This window comes from Otolemur garnettii, unplaced genomic scaffold (genome assembly GCF_000181295.1).
Source record: "Otolemur garnettii isolate 467f Iridium unplaced genomic scaffold, OtoGar3 scaffold00007, whole genome shotgun sequence".
In the NCBI taxonomy this organism is placed as follows: domain Eukaryota; kingdom Metazoa; phylum Chordata; class Mammalia; order Primates; family Galagidae; genus Otolemur; species Otolemur garnettii.
The window spans coordinates 37,555,875-37,574,822 of record NW_003852402.1 but is presented as its reverse complement, the minus strand read 5'-3'; the positions used below and the strand labels follow the sequence as shown (position 1 = coordinate 37,574,822).

At 37.0% G+C, this 18,948-nt stretch overlaps 1 protein-coding gene across 1 annotated transcript in view; it reads left to right on the top strand.

The window, feature by feature from the left end:
• Window positions 1-18,948, top strand: part of PTPRQ (protein tyrosine phosphatase, receptor type Q) — a 195,259-nt gene that overhangs the window by 15,792 nt on the left and 160,519 nt on the right. Inside the window, exons 9-14 of the mRNA XM_012814160.2 lie at window positions 3,128-3,300; window positions 9,843-10,023; window positions 11,451-11,612; window positions 11,697-11,876; window positions 12,476-12,583; window positions 12,726-13,007. Coding sequence (XP_012669614.2) covers window positions 3,128-3,300; window positions 9,843-10,023; window positions 11,451-11,612; window positions 11,697-11,876; window positions 12,476-12,583; window positions 12,726-13,007 — 1,086 coding nt within the window. The remainder of the gene's footprint in view (window positions 1-3,127; window positions 3,301-9,842; window positions 10,024-11,450; window positions 11,613-11,696; window positions 11,877-12,475; window positions 12,584-12,725; window positions 13,008-18,948) is intronic.

Sequence of the window (18,948 nt, the reverse complement as noted above, 5' to 3'; positions counted from 1 at the left end):
GCCAGGGCTGGGTTTGAACCCACCTCCAGCATATGAGGCTGGCACCCTACTCCTTTGGGCCATAGGCACTGCCCACAACTTGAAGTATTTTTTATTGATTATTTGTCTACTTGGTTTCTCATTTATTAGTACAATTTATAAATGTATTGACTTGAGAATGACTCTTAGGTACTGCCTATACACAAACACCTTCAAAATTAAAATCATTTTTTGCCGTCAGCTGGCAAATTCATCATTCAGCATCACTTTCTTTTCTTTGTATTAAATCATAGCTGTGTACATTAATGTAATCATGGGATATAATGTGCTAGTTTTACACACAATCTGAAATGCTTTCATCAAACTGGTCAACATAGCCTTCACAGCATTTTCTTAGTTATTATGTTAAGACATTTATATTCTACACCTAGTAAATTTTACACTTTTTATGGTGAAAACAAATGGAATTGGGGTAAGGAAAATATGGAATATTTTTTATCAGTCATATAACTACTATGTTTCTCATTTATTAGAAAAAGTTATAAATACATTAACTTTAGAATTACTATTAGGTAGTCCCTTCGAACAGTACCTTTTAAATTGAGGCTGAACCATTCATTAATAATTGCCTTGTGTGTTTTTCTTTAGTAAATATTGTATCAATGATCAAGGACTTTGATCTAATCCATACTTCTCTGTAAGAGTTTGTGGTCTAACAGGTCAAGTATCTTTCTAAACACAAGATAAAATTCTGTCTATTCTGTTTCCTTTATCCCCTAAGCCTTTTTTTTTTTGATTGGAAAAAGAGACAGGTTTGCAGTATATATTTTACAGTAATATAGAACCACTTAATCTTTACTTGGTTTATAATTTCAGGCTGGCAACACTAAATTATATTGAGAAATAGATTATAAATTGATCCATAAAAGATAAGCAGTGTCAACTATAACTCTTAGGTTTGGCCAGCTAAATAAGAGTAAACTAAGGATTTTTTCTGCTGTATTAGGTAATATTTGATATTCTACCACATTATTGTGTTGTATCAAATGGAACCGACCATAGTTGTCTGATTACTGTGATCAATGCAGTGATTATTATTTTTTTCAATTGAGACTCTACATCAGTTCAAATTAAATAAAAGATACAGTGGATCTTTTCTGTCATTTATATTATACAATGCTGGATAAAGTTTCGTCTAGAGAGAGACTGCACACTAAAATTTGGGGAGAAATGGAATAAGATCTTTTCTATTTAAATAGCTTTGCTACTCAGTTCATCAGAAAGTTTGTCCACCTTTGAAAAGTGAATATTGGTAAACATCATGGCAGGAATGTAAGTTCTAGGTGCAGTATATTTTAAGGAAATAAAACTTGTACCAGATACATGACCTTGACCAGAGGGTTTGGTGTGTCTTATTCCTCCTATTCTGAATGTCTAGAACCGTGATCATATGATGAATGGTTAGAATGCTGAACGATGAATGATGAAATGATTGTCCCAGGATGTAGAGGGTCTTTGCTGGTTACTAGAGACAAAGTAGCAGTTCTCTATTGGATGACATTTATAGATTTCATCTGTATGAATCCATAGAGCAATAGTTTGATACATAGCTAATTTAATCACAATTAGGTTCACTAATTATAAGTAACACTCAAGGGGGTTGTAAAATTATTTTCCAATTCCTTTCTGTTGTCTTAAAAAAGAAAATGGGGTTGTTCTCCTCTGTTGGTGATCATTAGGGATTATAATTTTATGTCATACTTTCTATTTCCTGAAGATTTTATAAATTTATGAAATTCTCTTGAACCATTTGTTTTTTATAGCAACCCCAACCCTATAATCCCATCCATTTTCTAAGTGAAGAAAGTGAGGTTTGGAGGGATAAACTGACTATTCACAATGACAAATTGAGCTATAACCAAAGATGATCAAAATCCAGGTTTGCGTTTATCCCTGTGATCCTTCACATCTGTGAAACTGAGAGGTTTCCTATGTGTCATTCTTGGTGACTTTATTACTAGAACTTGTTTTCTATACTTGGTAATGAAGTTTTATTTCCTTAAAACATACTTTATCTTAATCTAATTGTTAGTTGGTTCCTACTGCTAAGAATGAGTTCACCTAAAATTTGAAATCACATGATTAATTTAAAAATCATGTGACCAAACTCAACCAACTCTGCAAACAATTGTATGTAATCAAATAAAGGCAGTGTAATTGCATCCACAGCCTCTGGATATTATATCTTGATCTCCTCTTATAATTTTTATGAAGCTGTCTCGATTTCAATTGGGCATGAATCATCCCTAAATAGGTGGCTTCTCAGAGAAATTATTTTTATTAATTAATTTGTTTTGAACAAATGTCATGACATTTGGATTTTGGAAAGTCATTCTGTAATTGTGGGACAGAAGGAAAACTCACTCTTCTTCCCTAAAAGATTCAATGAAAGATCAACACACAAGGCAGCAGATTAATCATTGAAAGAAATTATGAATTTATTTACTGTGTTCATGGGGAGAATAGCAGAATAATTACCCAGTGTTCTAATTGGGTCCAGAAGTTTATATACTCTCATTTTAGAGTGGAGGGGAAGATGAGGAATATGGGGAATTCTATTTAGTGGCAATACATGGTTACCCGGGAGGATAAATAGATATTTGAGAGAATGAATGGATGGGAGAAAAGTGACTTGCAAATGATTCTTTTTGGAAATTAACCAGAGAAACAGGTACTGTCTTGATATTTCCTGAGATAACAGGTAGGTGAAGAAAAAGCAATTATTCTTTTGGACAGGTCTACCCGGATTTATACAGATACAAGAAAGTCCTTCCTCACACATGTTGCTCTAAAAGGTCCTTCAATTCAAAACACTCTTTGTACCAAGGGATTATATTTTGGGGTGAAATTCCCTGAGCTCCTTCATTTTCCTGTTTGTTATTCACACTTTGAGAACGATATTTAGAAATTCAAATTTTAAATATCTATTTATTTGAAGACTCCTATACCATAGTTATCTTTTAATAAGTTGTTTAATTGTTTTACAGTATTTTCATGAGTTAAGAATTTAGGAAATATTTTCACTTGAAAATGTATTTTCAAATCATTTTTTTCTTTTTCTTTTCTTTTCTTTTCTTTTTTTTTTTAGTTCCAGGTGCAATATCTGATTTACAGCTTGCAGAGGTAGAAGCCACACAAGTGAGAATTACTTGGAAGAAACCACGACAACCGAATGGAATTATTAACCAATACCGAGTGAAAGTACTAGTTTCAGAGACAGGAAAAATTTTGGAAGATACTTTGCTCACAGGGAAGAATGAGGTATTGCATTTTCTTTCTTTCTTTCTTTCTTTTTTTTTTTTTTCCACTTTTTGGCCAGGGCTGGGTTTGAGCCCACCACCTCTTGGTGGGGCCAGCACCCTACTCACTGAGCCACAGGCACTGTCCTGCATTTTCATTTCACTTCTTGGTGGGCCCTTTCTGCTTCGTGCTGGTCCTGACAAGTTGAAAGATTTACCTGTACTCAAACATAAAATATCTGACAACTTCCTAGTATAAAGTGCAGCAAATTTGGGCCTGTCGATAATTTAGCTAGGTCATACTTTATTAGTGCAGTGCTATTATTCTTTTAAAATTCATTTTTAGCATATGAAAAATGTTAATTGAACCATTAAGCTGGACTAAAGGTTCTCTCATAAGTGAATATTATTATGCTAATTTAGTTAATAAATTATTTGGAAACTCATGTTATGATTTAAATACGCTTCAAAGGCTATATTTGCAATTTGGAACAGTTGCCAGGGAAAGGCAGAGTCATTTGAATAGCCGCGGTTAGCAATTGTGTCCAATTTGCTCTTGGCAGGCTAAATTTCTGAGAGCTGCCATGATTTAAAAAATAATAATGGCAGTTTGATTAAAGAAATCATGTAACTAATTAATAGAGATTTGAGTCATTTTATGTATTTAAATGAAAGGACTGGGATCTTTTGACAATGTGTTTGCTTCTATCCATGTTGGAAGTCAAGTATTTTGTGTGTGTTTCTGTTGGGAAGTGCAGACGACACTGATTTTCCTTCCCTGTCTTCATTCCCCTCACTGAGCCACCTGTGTACGTGTGTGGGGACCCGTTAAGCCTCAGACTAGTCTCATCCAGATATTGGCTGCTTCCTGGGGCATGCAAAGAATACATGTACCTAGGACCACTGCAGCAATCCCTGAGCTGAAGAGACATCCCCAACAGTGATTCAGCTCCTGCTTCTGCTGTTTCGTTTCAGAATTTCTGCTTCTTTCACCTGTGGTGTTACTTCCCACCTCCACCGCAGATACCGTCAATCTTTTCCTGGTCCCAGCCTTCCTCTACTTCTGGCCCTTCCCTGGATGTGAAAATGGACCGTACCATATGTTCCATGCACTCTGGCCACCTTGAATTCCCTGATGTAATTTGACCTGGTTCATGACGGGAAGGAGGAGGTGAAGCAGAGACAAGGAACATATACTAGACAGAGATCTTAGGATGGTGGTGGTTACCTGAAGGTCCCCACAGGACACACAATAAGAAAGTCTTCCCAGGCAATGAATAGTCCCAGAGTGTCAAGAACAAGGCCTGAAGAGATATTGGCTGGAAGCTTCTCTACCAAGTCACAGGGTTAGAATTTGCTAATGCCTTGGGCTGGGTGTACTACACATCTCTGACCTGATGGTCATTGTCTAGCAACAGTGTTTAGAGGTGTTGAGGGTGAGCATTTATGACGCTGCTGCTGTTTGTCTGTTTCTCTTTTTGGTTAATGACATCATTCTCCTCTTTGTTGAAGGTTTGAAACCTTAGAATTACCTCTGACTTAGGGTCTTCTTAGCATTTAATAGACAATTAATACAAAGGTCAGTTATTTCAACCCCCAGAGTGGGACTTTCCTGTCTCTATTTTATTCCTGTGTCCCTACCCACTCCAGGATCACATAATCTCCTGTCTGAAGTCCTGTTTTTAATTTCTCTGTATTAGTTTTTAATTGTTGTGTAATAATTTGCCACAAACTTAGCAGCTTAAAACAACTGAGAGTTATTATCTCACAGTTCCTGTGGGTTAGGAGTCCAGGCACAGCTTAGATGGGTTCTCTGCTCGGGTTCTCATAAGGCTTCAATCAAGGGGTTGGCTGAGCTCTGTTCTCACTGGGAGCCTTGACTAGAGAAGAGTCCACTTCCAGGCTTGCTAAGGTTTTTGGTAGATTTTATTTCCTTTTAGTTATAGAACTAATAATGGCCTTAGCTTCTTGCTGACTCCTGGGTGGAGTCTACCCTCTACTCCTGGAGGACCCCTGCTGTTTCTTGCCACATGGCTGTCCCCAAATGGCCATTTTCTTCATTAAGCCAGCAAATAGGGTCTAAATGATATAATCATGGGTTTGCCATGCCAGCCCTTGTGCTTTATTCTATTGGTTAAATGCAAGTCCCAGGGCCTACTCAACTCAAGGGGAGGAGAATACACACAAGTGTCAACAAGAGGAGGTGAGGATATCGGTGTCCACCTGAGAGGCTAATCACCACCCTCTCCCGGCCCACTGTGTTAGATTTCACACACCTGTTAGAATAATCCATCTAGATAGAAGTATACCATTTATGTTATAAAAATAATAAAAATTGAGTACAGTTGGGGAAGGCGTGTATATATCTATTTGGGTAAGCCAGTTCCTCCCTGTCACAGCAGAAAGTCAATCAATCCTAGGGTAGGTGAATATTAAAAGAGCAATATTAGGATGTTATTTAATGATTTTCGAAGTAAATGCCATAAAACTGAACACGGGAGTTCACTGAAGTGCTGCTTCTGGGAGTCAGGCTTGGAGCAGGGAGAGTGTGAACGAGGAATTATTTTCTTTATAAATCCATCATCAGACCCTTGTTACATATCATGATGATGACGTGTTTTGCACTCTCACACATAGCAGCTCAAAAAATAAGTCTTTACAGTAATAACAGCAACACAACAGTTTAGCTTTTTCTCACTGAAGACAGTGGTGGTAATTTTCCTACAGCTTAGTGTCCTTGGTTCCCCCTTAGTCACGGTTTCTGGGTCCTTCATACTATGGATCACTCTTCTGTGTATATTTTATAGTTTTTCAAAATCCTCTTACTCAGCTGAACACAGTATTCTGTATGGAATTTGGATAAAGACAAATTAATTATTTTCTCCTTTGGTATACATTTCCTCATTCAATCAAAACACTTCAAGAATAAAATTAATTTCTTTGGAGCTTCATGCCACTGAGACTGAAGTAAAAAAAAAACAAAAAAAACCCAAAACCCTAAAGCCATTTCTCCGTGGATTGTTCTTGGGTTAAATTTCATGCTCAGAGCTCATTGGTACTTGTTCTTCTGTTAGGAAAATGCCTCACACGTTTTTCTGCAACAGACATCTAGCTGCCTAGTATGACAAAATTTTTCATCCAACATATTCCTCCGGTATATCAAAGTTCCTCATTGATGGGTGTGGGAAGAAAGTTGGCTAAGTACGTGGCCAGTTAGTAGGATGAGGCTGAGGACAGAAGCTGAGAATAGTTTAGGAAAGCCTTGAGTTAAGTTTAGTTTATTGAGCACTAGGCACATAAATGGAATAGATCAAATTAAGCTTGAAAATATTAAATGATACAGTGTCCTTTAGAGGCTTCCTGGCCTATGGTAATTACAAACTTTTCTTTTTCTCACGTCTTGATTACAGCATAAATCATATTATAGTCTCTATTAAAATACAGACGCATTTCTTAAGAATAAGTCAAACATTTTATTAATTCAATTCGGCAGACCTCCACTTCCTCTAAATTGACAGATATAATATAATAGGGTTTTTTAAAAATAAAACCACATGCACTATAATAAAGATTATTACATGTAAAACCAAGATGGTTTACTCAGGTGGATTAGGAATTTAACTCTGAAGACTTCTAATTCTTTCATGTAAATTCCAAGGATTCCTGGGCAGCATATACAAGGCCTTTCATGTTGATGAATTGTGACATTCCCTAAATCAATGGTGCTCAACCAGCAGTTCCAGGAGACATTTGTTAATCTCTGGAGATACTTTCAATTGTCACAAGTAGGCAGATGGTTGTAGTGGGTAAGGACCAAGGTTCCTGCTATGCCGAGAACAGCTTCCCCAATAGAAAATTATACAACACAGAATGTCAACTGTACTGCAATTGAGAACCTTGGATTAACTCAGTGAGCCCCCAAACCATCAGGCATTACAAGGGGCGTTTGTCCCCTCCTATTTCCCTCATTGGCCTCCTGCTTCTCTCTGCCTCTTCCCATTACTCTCTTAAATTCTAATTCTTTCCTATCACTTTTGCTCTTACAATTATTACTTTTTTCTCTTTTGAAAAACCTGACTAACGGGGGTGGGGTCTTGGTGTGTGCCACACCTTTTGGGGGCAAGACACGATAGTAAGAGGGACTTTCCCTAACAAATGCCATCAGTGAAACCTGGTTTCTTGTACCCTCAATGAATCTTCAACAATAAATTAAAAAAAAAAAGAAAAACCTAACTTCTAATATAATGTCTTTTTAAGGAGGCAAAGGGTAGGAAACATTCATGACATGGCACACTTGGTGACCATTAGACACATTCTGGGTCGTTACAAAACCAAGCTTCAAATCATTGCCTTAGTGACAGAGGGTTTTTCCAATAGCAGAATAGCAGAATTGGAGAGAAAGAAATTCACAGAGTCAAAAGTATTAAGGTCAACTCTGATGCTGAAGTGGCAGTTTGTCTGCAGAGATGCTTAACTGAGGTAATTGATGGGATACTGTGGTTTCACTCAATAATTTATCTGACATGGGGTAGAAAATATGGAGAGATTTAATGCAAAGTTACAGGTCAGGAGAAAATTCTTTGTGCTACCTCAGTGTCCCTTCTACAGCACTTGGTGCACAGGAGATTCTCAAAAGGTGACTGATTGATAGTGGAAACAGCTGTGTAGTTCGTGCATAAACTCCTGACTGGAACACCAGAGCATCTGAATTATGTGTTTGGGATCCACAACCTCCCCGATTTCCCAGTGGGGCAGAGCTGAAGTGAGTTGTTGGAAAAAGGAAGACCTTGACCTTGTGCCACATTGGGTTCCCTATCCAGGGTTCTTTATCACGGTGTTTGTGAAGTATTTAATAGATTGTATGGGACTCCTCCTGCAGTTCAGCGTGCCACTTTTTCTGGCTAAAGTATTAACTAGATTTAGATAATTTTATTTTGTAAATATAATTTGGAGGACTGGAGAGTTTTTGAATCCTTTATTCTTTCATCTCTCAGAAAAATTAATATTTGAATAACTTGCTTTTGAAAATAGTTAAATTAACAGAACTACTCTAAAATTTCTTGCCTTTCTGAGTTTTTTTTTCCTGAGAATCTATCATTTAAAAAAAATATTACATGCTTTGATGTTAACAAGAAATAGAAAATCCCTAAGTGTGAAGACAACTCCAAAACATGTTAAGTAATTAAAAGACCGAAGCCCCAAAACTTATGCACATCTGCAACCTCTGTTATGCATTTATAATAAACTCTGAGGGTAGAGGAACTTGGAATCGAGAAGGAATAGAATACATTTTTCAAAAGGGGGTTTTAGAGGTGAATTTCGAAGCAGAACTTGAAAAGGAATTGACTAAGAGGCTAGTTTTTGCAACACTCTTTTTTTCCCCACAACGATTTTATTTTGGAAAATTTCACACAGCCAGGGAAGTACAGAATATGATAAACCCCATGTACCCACAGCTGGGGGCCCAACGCTGTTCCACATGTACTTTGAAACAAATCCCACACTTCACGTTGTTTTGAGGCTGTGTGCCTAAGCGTGCATATTTAAAAAGCACAAACATTTCAGTACAAACAACAATGCCTTGATTACAATGAACAAAATCCCTAATATTGTCTTAGCGTTATCGAGACCGTACTTCCCTGATTATCTCCAAAGCCTATGTTGATGGGTGTGTTTTAATTAGAATCTTAAGTCCGCATATTACACCACGTTGTTAAGTCCTTTCAGGCAATATTTTCTTTGAATAATGTTTAGCATTTACTCCAAAGTCAACATCCTAAACCATCATCTGTATTATTTAATCAACACACCCTTTCTTCCTATTTCGTTTCAATCAATTATGCTGGGTAGGAACAGAGGAGAAGGGAAGGGGTCGTCTTGTTATCCTAACAAAAAGCGCTACTATATACATCTGTAATCTATTCCTGATGTTTTCACCGCAATATCTGCCACTTTGGTGAACTTGACATGTGTGAATTACATTATGAGGTCTAGGAATGATAGCAGTTGCTTAGAATATTCCTTAGATTGCAGAGCGTGGATAGGTGAACCCCGAGCCTCACTATGTTTTATTCTTGTCTGTAACTTCACTCTATTACGGATAATCTACCATCACTGATATGCAGAGTATATACTGAGCAGTCCTGCAGGCCTCTCGCACTTGATATAAAAATGAGGACAAATAAATAGGGAAGCAAAACATGTCTTAGTGCATCAGTATGGCCAGAACACGGACCTTTAGGGGAGTGAGCAGTTAAAATATTTCAGTCACGAAATCTTGGCATGAGGGTGTCTAATTTTACCATAACGAAAATAGCCAAGTCCAGAAACAAGTATCTGCTTCTTCCCAAAATATAATATTGGTCTTTTAAGAAACAGAGCAATTACAATGTAGTAAAGTGATTCAAGAGATGAAATTTCAGAATCTAAAGAAGACAAGAGTCAGAGAAATGATATCGTTTTTAAAAAGCGTGATTCCAAAGTTGCAAGTTCTTTAACAGTTGATTTAAGTCATCAAGTGTAAGTGTCACAAGCAGTCTTCATAAATGTTACTTTTAATTACAGTATGTAAACGATCCTGTGGCTCCAGAAATCATGAACATATTAGAGCCAATGGCAGGATTATACGAAGGTTCAGCGGAGATGCCTTCTGACCTGCACTCGCTTGCCTCATTTCTGTATTATAGTCATCCATATAATATTCTTCCTGCAAGGAGTAGAGCTGACGATCAGAATTCACCAGCTGGTAGGTAAAACTTCATTTTCTATAGAGTGCACTTAAACCACCAGTGCTAGCCAGCAAAGATATGAACCTTAGCTTAGAGTTCAACCGTATTATTAATGGTCCATGAGCTGGAGTCAGATTTTTCTTTTTTTTTTTTAACTGTCAGATAACCTCATGCAGCAAATGGAAATGCCACACAGGCAGACACCGGCCCCTCCTAACCCATCTGACCTTCCTCCTAAAGAAAGTAGCACCCTAGCGTTTCTGGCCAAGCTGCAGAGACAATCAGTTATTACAGTTGCCAAAGCAGGTGTGATGGGGAGGGATTAACATATCTTCGAATCCTTTACAGGCCGCACACTCTCTGCAGCTTTTGACTAATAGGTTTTGAAATGTCACTGAAGGTAAATAGGTCAGAAAGTTACAACTCCAGTGCATAGTGTGATAAACAGGTGTAAGTGACTCCAATGATGTGGTGATGTCATTAGTGTATACACTTGCTCTTCAGTGTCAGGGACGCTTATTCTTTCTAAAAGAAAAATGTCATATATGGCAACCTAAAAAAAAACACTCGGTAAGGTGACCCAGGACTGTATGATCTCTCTGGTTTTTCTGAATTGTTAAGTGAGAAGAATATTTTACTGCCTTGTTTCTAACTTGGTGTTTGTCCCATTCTAAATGAAACATGTTATTTTATTACATTTATAGTAGAATTAGTAAAAAAAAATCACATTATATTCAATCTATGTTTATTTCTGTTAGCGATTCATTTTTATTGCGCAAGAAAGCCTATGGACAACACAGAACGTGGGGGGACTCATGATTTCTGATGGAGATGTTTCCTGAAACACTTCAAGTTTCTGCGAATGGCTAATTGATAGTTTTGCAAGCACAAATTCTACATAAAGTAAAAATCTATCATTTAAAATCCTAGTTCAGGCATATTTATATGTCAATTACCCAAACATGCTTGCTTTAAGGAATTATTGGTTTAGTGAATATATGGTGAATTTTGAGTCCAACTAAAACTCTTACTTTTTAACTCTTCTCCGAAAAGCTAGTATTGATTTATAGTATTTGAATTTGATGGTGTTGCCTACTCTTTCTTCTCAGAAAAATTCTTTGCCAGTCTCTGAGTTACATTTTCTCAGAACACTGATCTTGTCTCCAGAATACCGAATAGTGCATGAAAACTAGCAAAGCTGTGTTCTGAGCACAAAATGTTTATAGATATTATCGGGGGTATTAAGAAGGCATAGTAACATTCAGTATGATCTTTAAAGTTAGCGTTTTATATTTGCGGTTACTTATATACCCAGCTTTAATACAGAGGCGTATACAGATTAATGAGTGATACGCAGTCACGTTTAAGATTTCACGGTGTAAGGAACAATACTTTGATTGTGAAGCCAAACATTTTTTTTTTTAATTTTACTTATTTCAAATAGTCCTGGCGAGGAATCAGTATCTCACTGATATTGATGCTGAGCAGCTGTCTTACATTATCAGGCGACTCACACCTTTCACTGAGCACATGATTAGTGTGTCTGCTTTCACCATCATGGGAGAAGGACCACCAACGGCTCTCAATGTCAGGACACGGGAGCAAGGTAGGAATGTCTTTCCTTGGAAACCATCCCCGCAAATACTGCTCTCGCCATATTTTCATTCATATTAATTGTTTTCTCTTCAAGTTCCAAGCTCCATTCAAATTATAAATTATAAAAATATTAGTTCTTCATCAATCTTGTTATACTGGGATCCTCCAGAATATCCCAATGGAAAAATAACTCATTATACAATTTATGCAATGGAACTGGATACAGACAGAGCCTTCCAGATGACGACTACAGATACCCGCTTTCTTATAACAGGTAGAACAGAAAGTTTTTTCTTTCTTTTTCTTTTTTTTTAACATTCCCAATCTGATGGAAAATATACACCTCTCTCTGTCTTAAACACTGTGGGACAAGTTCTGTGTCATTCCACATTTTGTTGTTCTCTGCTGCCAGGAATATCTCCTAAAATAGATGTGGAAAAACTTGATTAAAGGTGTTTTTCTTTAATTATATTTACCCACGAAGAAATAAAAAGCCCTGGATCACAAGTTTCATAGAAGCATGTTTAACCCAAGGAATATTATATGCGGTACATGAAAATACCACATGACTAAAGCCGAGAAAAAATGAATGTGGAAATGAGCTGGGCATCATATTTGTGCCAAGTCAACTCTACCCTTTGATGTGCCAAAAATTATTTTTTTCAGATTTATATTATTGCCTTAACATTTTACAAAAACTCTCAAAGATCATCACTGGAGACAGGCCTTCAATCCCAAGGAATTTGAGGAGATTGAGATTATATGGAAGTTGATTTAAATAGTCCCCCAAATAAATTATTTTCATTAGCCCCATATTAAACGGCACCAATCCAAAAGCTTTATTTTATAAAAAATTTCCTGTTGTCCTTATAGGATTAAAGAAATACACAAAATACAAAATGAGAGTGGCTGCCTCAACCCACGTTGGAGAAAGTTCTTTGTCTGAAGAAAATGATGTCTTTGTGAGAACCTTAGAGGACGGTGAGCCCAGCAGTGGCAGTTTTAATTATTTTTAAAAAGTGCTGTTCCATGCTTACTGCCTTTATCTCATGCCTTCTCTGGTAGCTGAAGGAACAAGCATGAAAAAAATACATGTACTTAAAATTTTGTTTTCTTCCCCCAGAACCGGAGTCATCACCTCAAGATCTTGAAGTAATAGACATCACTGCAAATGAGATAAGGTTGAAGTGGTCCCCACCCGAGAAACCCAATGGGGTCATCATTGCTTATGAAGTGCTCTATAAAGATACAGATTCTTTATTTATAAAGAACTCCTCCACAACAAGCATCATTTTAGAGGACTTAAAACCCTATACCCTCTATAACATTTCCGTGAGGTCATACACTAGGTACGGCCACGGCGACCAGGTGTCTTCCGTGCTCTCTGTAAGAACATCGGAGACTGGTAAGTTGCTTCCCTGTGTTTAATGCTACATAGTGATGCAGTAAAGATAGCTTACAGTCAGCACATTGTTTATAATTTATATAATTAAAAACTTGCAGTTTTTTTCTGGTAGAATACAGAATTCTATTTTTTTCCCATCAGAAACGTGGGGAAAGACTTGCTGTGTAAGATTTTAAATTCTGATTTATATACCAAAGGACTCCTAACAAAATTCAGTGAATTTTTCAAGTTAAAGACTTTGAGAAACCGAAGAGTCTGTCCATGTACCTGTAAACTTTGCCTGATAATGTAAGACAGCGGTTCTTACAGGTTGACCAGCTACTTGCTTTCAAATTAGGTGAAAGCAGGGACTGCTCCTAGTCTAATGAGGCACGCAGACGGGGAAGCTGCAGATTGTGGTGCAGAGCCAGAGCACAAGAAAGGCGTGCCTGGGGAAGCCTGGTTCAGGGGGTAGCATTTGGCGAGGATCTTAATAAGGACGGTGGAATGGGCAGGAGGATGGGATAGAGGCTGCTGGCTGGGTGGGCAGGGTTATCCCATCTAAAAAATAATAATAATAATGCCAGCAATGAATTACTTGTTTCATTTTCAGGGAAGCTAGAGGGCAATGCCAGACATCATGCATGATAATCTTTGTTTAGTATTTATATTATGTTTATATCCATATATTAGAGGCATAGCTGTTAGGCCAACTCCACACTGTATACTGAGAATTAATAGTTAGATATAAATTTATGGTTTTATACATATAGTTAAAATAACTATTTACTAAACCACATGAAATTTGTATTTTTATAGGTCATAGCTAGCCAAATATCAGCAGTTCTGTGTACTCTTAGTTCAGGCAGATACTGTAGGTGAAGTTCTGTCCTGGACTGAGGAGCTAGTTAGTAACCTGGGAAAGCAGCTTCCCTGGGATGGAAGTGTCCTGTGGAGACGATCCACAGAAATGAACAAAACAAGATGACACAGAAGTGCTCATAGAAAATGGCAATAGTTGAAATTGCAGGCTTAAGAGAGTGTTAAAGGGAGCACTTTATATCTTTGAGGGCTTAAAGCGAAACCTAATTGATGGTAAACTACACATCGGCATGTGTCATTGCCTTTGTAGATATTGTGACTTATTTTTAATACTTACTAAAAAGTATTAATTTTAAACTTATTTTTGAGCAAACTGTATGCTCTTTAGTGACTCAGTTTTATTTTACAGTGAGTCAGTTTTTGAGCATCTGCTGAGTGCCATGGGCTCTGCTAATGGCTTTCACATTTGTCTTTTTTGAATTCTTGAGAAAGGACTAAGTCATTATTATCTTTATTGTCTATGAAAACCTAAGCCTCTGAGAGGTTCATTCAATAAATAAACATTCAACAAATATTTATAATATGGAAGGCTCTACTAGACAGTTTCCTGTCCTTTTATATTCATCAATGGGTGTTTAATTGCTTAATGTCACTGATTTGGTAAGAAAGAAAGTCAGAACTGGAACCCAAACCCCTCTGGTTGTGCAGTCCATTCCCTTTCACAGTATATGCTGTTTTGGAAACCATCAATAAAGCAGGCACATTGTAAAGTAAATCGAGGATTGTCCTGTTCGTTGCTGTAGCAGTATTTTGCTGTTTGGGTTCTGCACAGCTTGGGGAAGAAAAGTAATAACTTCCAAGGAGCCCGTTATGTTGTTAAAGAATCGCCAGATTGATGAATGCATATCAAGCGCTTTGCTTACTTACTTGGCCCCAACATCAAGAACGAGAATTTATTTTAGTGATAAATGATCAAGCAATTATTTTGTTTGCTTATTATTACAATGCATGTAATATTTTACTCAGTATATTGAAAAAGTAAATTTAGTATCTCTTTCATTATCTGTTTGTGTAAGTTCTATTCAAAGGCAGGGATAATAAACCTCAAGTGAATACAGGAATTTAATTGAGACTGAATTTAAAATGAGAATTTTAGATTTGGAACGTATCTGAGAAAACATATAAAACCCTTTTTATGTGTAAGGAGACCTAGGAGCGTTGGGTAAAGTGATTCATGAGTCATAGCAGATGAGGACTAATGTTGGTGCTTGACAGTGGCCCTCCCGACCTCCATTTCTGGGCTCATTTAATAGCCCCCTGGGTAAGCTGGAAAAATTCAGAGAAGGGGGAAACAGCTTATCCCATGGTTCACAAACCTAACTGGATAAGTTTAATTGGATTGCCTTGACACTTAGACTCCTCAGACACAAAAAGAATCAAAACGAAAGACTGTAGGCCTCTTCATTTCTGTCTTCTGTCCTGTATCAAAGCAGCCTCAAAGTCTGTGAATTCTCCCCTGAATGGAAATAGCAGATGATGGAATCTACATTAGTGACTTTTACTAGATCATGTTTGCTACTATTGAGCCATTAACTTTAGCTTCCTGGGCAAAGGAGGAGGCCGGAGGTTTAAGTAAAGCCTCAAGGTGTCATTTGAAGCAGGAAGGCTCAGGAACAGCCATCTGTAACCATTGCCTGTCCTCGTGGCTCAAGAATCTTATTAAATATAATAAATACACTTTATACCCTTAACAAAAAACTAGGTTCTACCCTTTAATGTCGTTTCATGGGAAATAGAGTGATGTGTTAACTTAGGGATGTATTAACACTACTAATTATATGTAGGAGTAAATTATTTGTTCAAATGCCTTGTCTTGTTTAGAGAACCAGAGTTTATTAATGCTTGGAGGTAAAATACTGTAGGGTTCAAGTAGGTTGATATGAGATTGATTATATCTGTGTATCTGTTAATGTGTTTGTATTTTAATCATAGAATATTCCATTTACAAACTTGAGATTAGTTTTTATTTTTTCATTCTTAGGATGCAAAAATCACTTTAAGAAGTTCCCATACAAATTATTCTTTTGATGATCTATACATATTCCCTTATCTTTTAAAGACATAACTTTCTTTACAGTAAGCCTTTAACCAAACACCTTGAACATGTTTGGTTTGGGGCAACCCCTCTAGGGGATAGTAACTTAGATGTTGACCAAAATTTTATGTAGAACTCTGTACATTTCTTTGTATTAATGAATAGCATTTTAAAGCTACACATACCAAACAACAGCCTTTTGACACAATCAAGGTAACCTGTATTTTTAGTTTTATCACGAACTAAATTATTTCTTTTATCTTTAGACCTCTAATTCAGCTTATTTCAACTGATTATAATCATTACTTTTTTCATAATTTATTTACTATACAAAATATTTCTACAATTGGAAACACTCTTTATGCTATTTCAGAAAATTCTAAGTGCACCATCACTCTCAAAGTCAGTAAGTCATCAAATCTGTCTTGCTATGTCTCCCCAAAGATCCACTACTGGTTATCCTCTTAAAATAAATAAATAAAAATCCACAGGATATCAGTCTGTAGTCAGGAATGCATGTTTATATACTGATTACCAGTGGTAGGCAGATAATTCCAGAGGAACAACTTGAATTCCAAAGAGAATTTTTCAAAATCAGAAGTTTTACTGAGCTCTAAGATTCAAAGAAAGAATCGCCAATTCCTTTTTCCTTATGATTGAAGCATTCTCAATATAGTATTAGATATATTCCTTACTTGTGAGTCTCTCTCTAATATATTCTTTATCATATTGAACATAGTTATTCACTCACTGAACAGATTTTTATAGCGTCCATATCATGGTCCACAATTTTACTGGTTAGTATATGCAGAGGGTGCCAAAAAATACACACATACTTTAAGAAAGGAGAAAACTGTATTAAATTTGTAATACTTGATTCATTTTTCTTGTACAATTACAAGAGGTGCTCAATGTGACTTGTATTCATTTTTTGTTATCAGTATTACTGATTATCATAATTTTAATACAATTTTTTTCTTTCTTAAAATATGTACACTTTTTTTGCATCTTTTGTATATAGCAGTAAACAAAACAAAATCCCCACCTTCACAGAACATAACATGATTCAAGAGTCACAGAAAATAAACAAGCACACAAATTTGTGATCTGAGATGGAAGATTGAGAAAAGGCTTCACTGGGGAAGTTCTGTTTGCATAGGGATATTAATAATCTATAAGATTATATAAGGCTAAGGAAGGAAAATGTCCTAGAAGGAGGAGTAGAAATTGGCAAGTTCTTGAAGAGGAAGGGAACTTTTGGGTGGTGAGGAAGAGCAGGGAAGTTCTGTTACTTGAACAGTGTGAGTTTTGGGTAGAGAATTAGCAGATGAGGAGATTAACCTATAGAGATACATCATGAAGACTTCTGGGTGCCATTCTAAGAAGTTTAGAGTTTAGCTTGAAAGAGAGGCTATGGAGAATTATGAAACAACATCAGGATATGGTTTACAGTTTGGATGATTGCTGCTGAATATGTTAGATGTGGGAGTCAAGAAAAAAGTCCTGGTGAACTACTAGATTTTTGGTCTGAGTGTCTGGAGGATTTGTGGTGCCACTTAGTGATATGGGGAAGTCCAGTGAGGAGATCAACATGAAGAAAATCCAGAACTTCTGTTCTGAACCTGTTAGAGATACCCAAGTACCTGCTACGAAGGCAAGGACATAAGTAAGTTTGAAACTCAAGGAGAAGATCCAGGGTTTAATATATAATTTGGAGGTCTCACCATGTCCTTGGTATTCAAAGTCAAGGGGTGAGATAAAGTCACATCAGGGAGTGTGTAGCAAGAGACGTCATGATGCTTACAACCGTGTGCTGGGCAATATGAAACATAGGGATGGGGAAGGTAAGGGAGGGTTAATTAAAGAAAAAGCTGGAGTCATCAGTGATGGAGGAAGAAAATGCCAGGTGAATAAAGATTTTCAAGTAAAAAGCAATTAATTTCCTGTGTCAAACGATGCTGACAAGTAGAGTAAGATGAAGAAGTGCAATTGATCAGTGAGTTGGCAAGATGGAGGTCATTGGCTACTTCACAGAAATAGGTTTCATTTTAAAAAGGGGGGAAATGCCTAACTGAAATGGATTTAAGAAGGGGTGGTCAGTAAGAAAGTATAGAAAATGAGTAAAGGCAAATTTTGCGGCTATGAAGTGAAGGATAGAATTGAGCAATAGCTGAAGGGTCAAGTGGAAACAAGAGACTATTTTTACTGTGAGAGATGTTACAGTGTGTGCACATGTGCTTGAGTCTCTGAATGACTTCAGGTGTAAAGTCTGAATAGGCTGGAGGAATCAAAATAATGCAGAAGGAGGAAGAAGAGAAGGCAATTTAAGAAAAATTTGTAGTAGGAAGGTAATGTAGTTCTCATCTGAGTGTTTTTATTTTCTCAACGAAATAGGAAGCAAGTTTATCAGATTAGAATAAGGACAGGGAGGACATATTAAGGGTGCGTGGAGAGAGAAGATGGTGAAAAAATACATAAGAGAGTGGGAGAGTGAATTAAATAGAATACTTTGGCTGCCAGGCAATGAAAAAGATCTGTCTGAGATTGATGTTATGAATTTAGGAAGGTGAGTCAGCATGAAATGGTATTTTATTCAACCATTTTCAGCTCTTACCTTAAGGATGTAGAACCAGCACAGAATTTGGTTTAAGTCAAGCTGTAATTTTGCCAGGAAACAGAGGAGCTGGTGGAGATTTCGAGGAAGTGGTTATAGAGATGATAGCAGCTAGAGTGTAGCCTGAGTGTGTAGGGAAATGAAGATGTGAAGAGGATGCTAATCAGGGAAACTTTGACGAAGGGCAAAGAATTACTGGATTGGGAGAGTAAAGGGTAAACTGGAAAGATAGATGGGAGGTGGTTGCCAACAAGGGGAGTATTAGATAGGAGGTGGGGGAGTATTAGATAGGAGGTGGTTACCAACAAGGGGAATATTAGATAGGAGGTGGGGGAGTATTAGATAGGAAGTGGGGGAGTATTAGATAGGAGGTGAGGGAGTATTAGATAGGAGGTGGGGGAGTATTAGATAGGAGGTGGGGGAGTATTAGA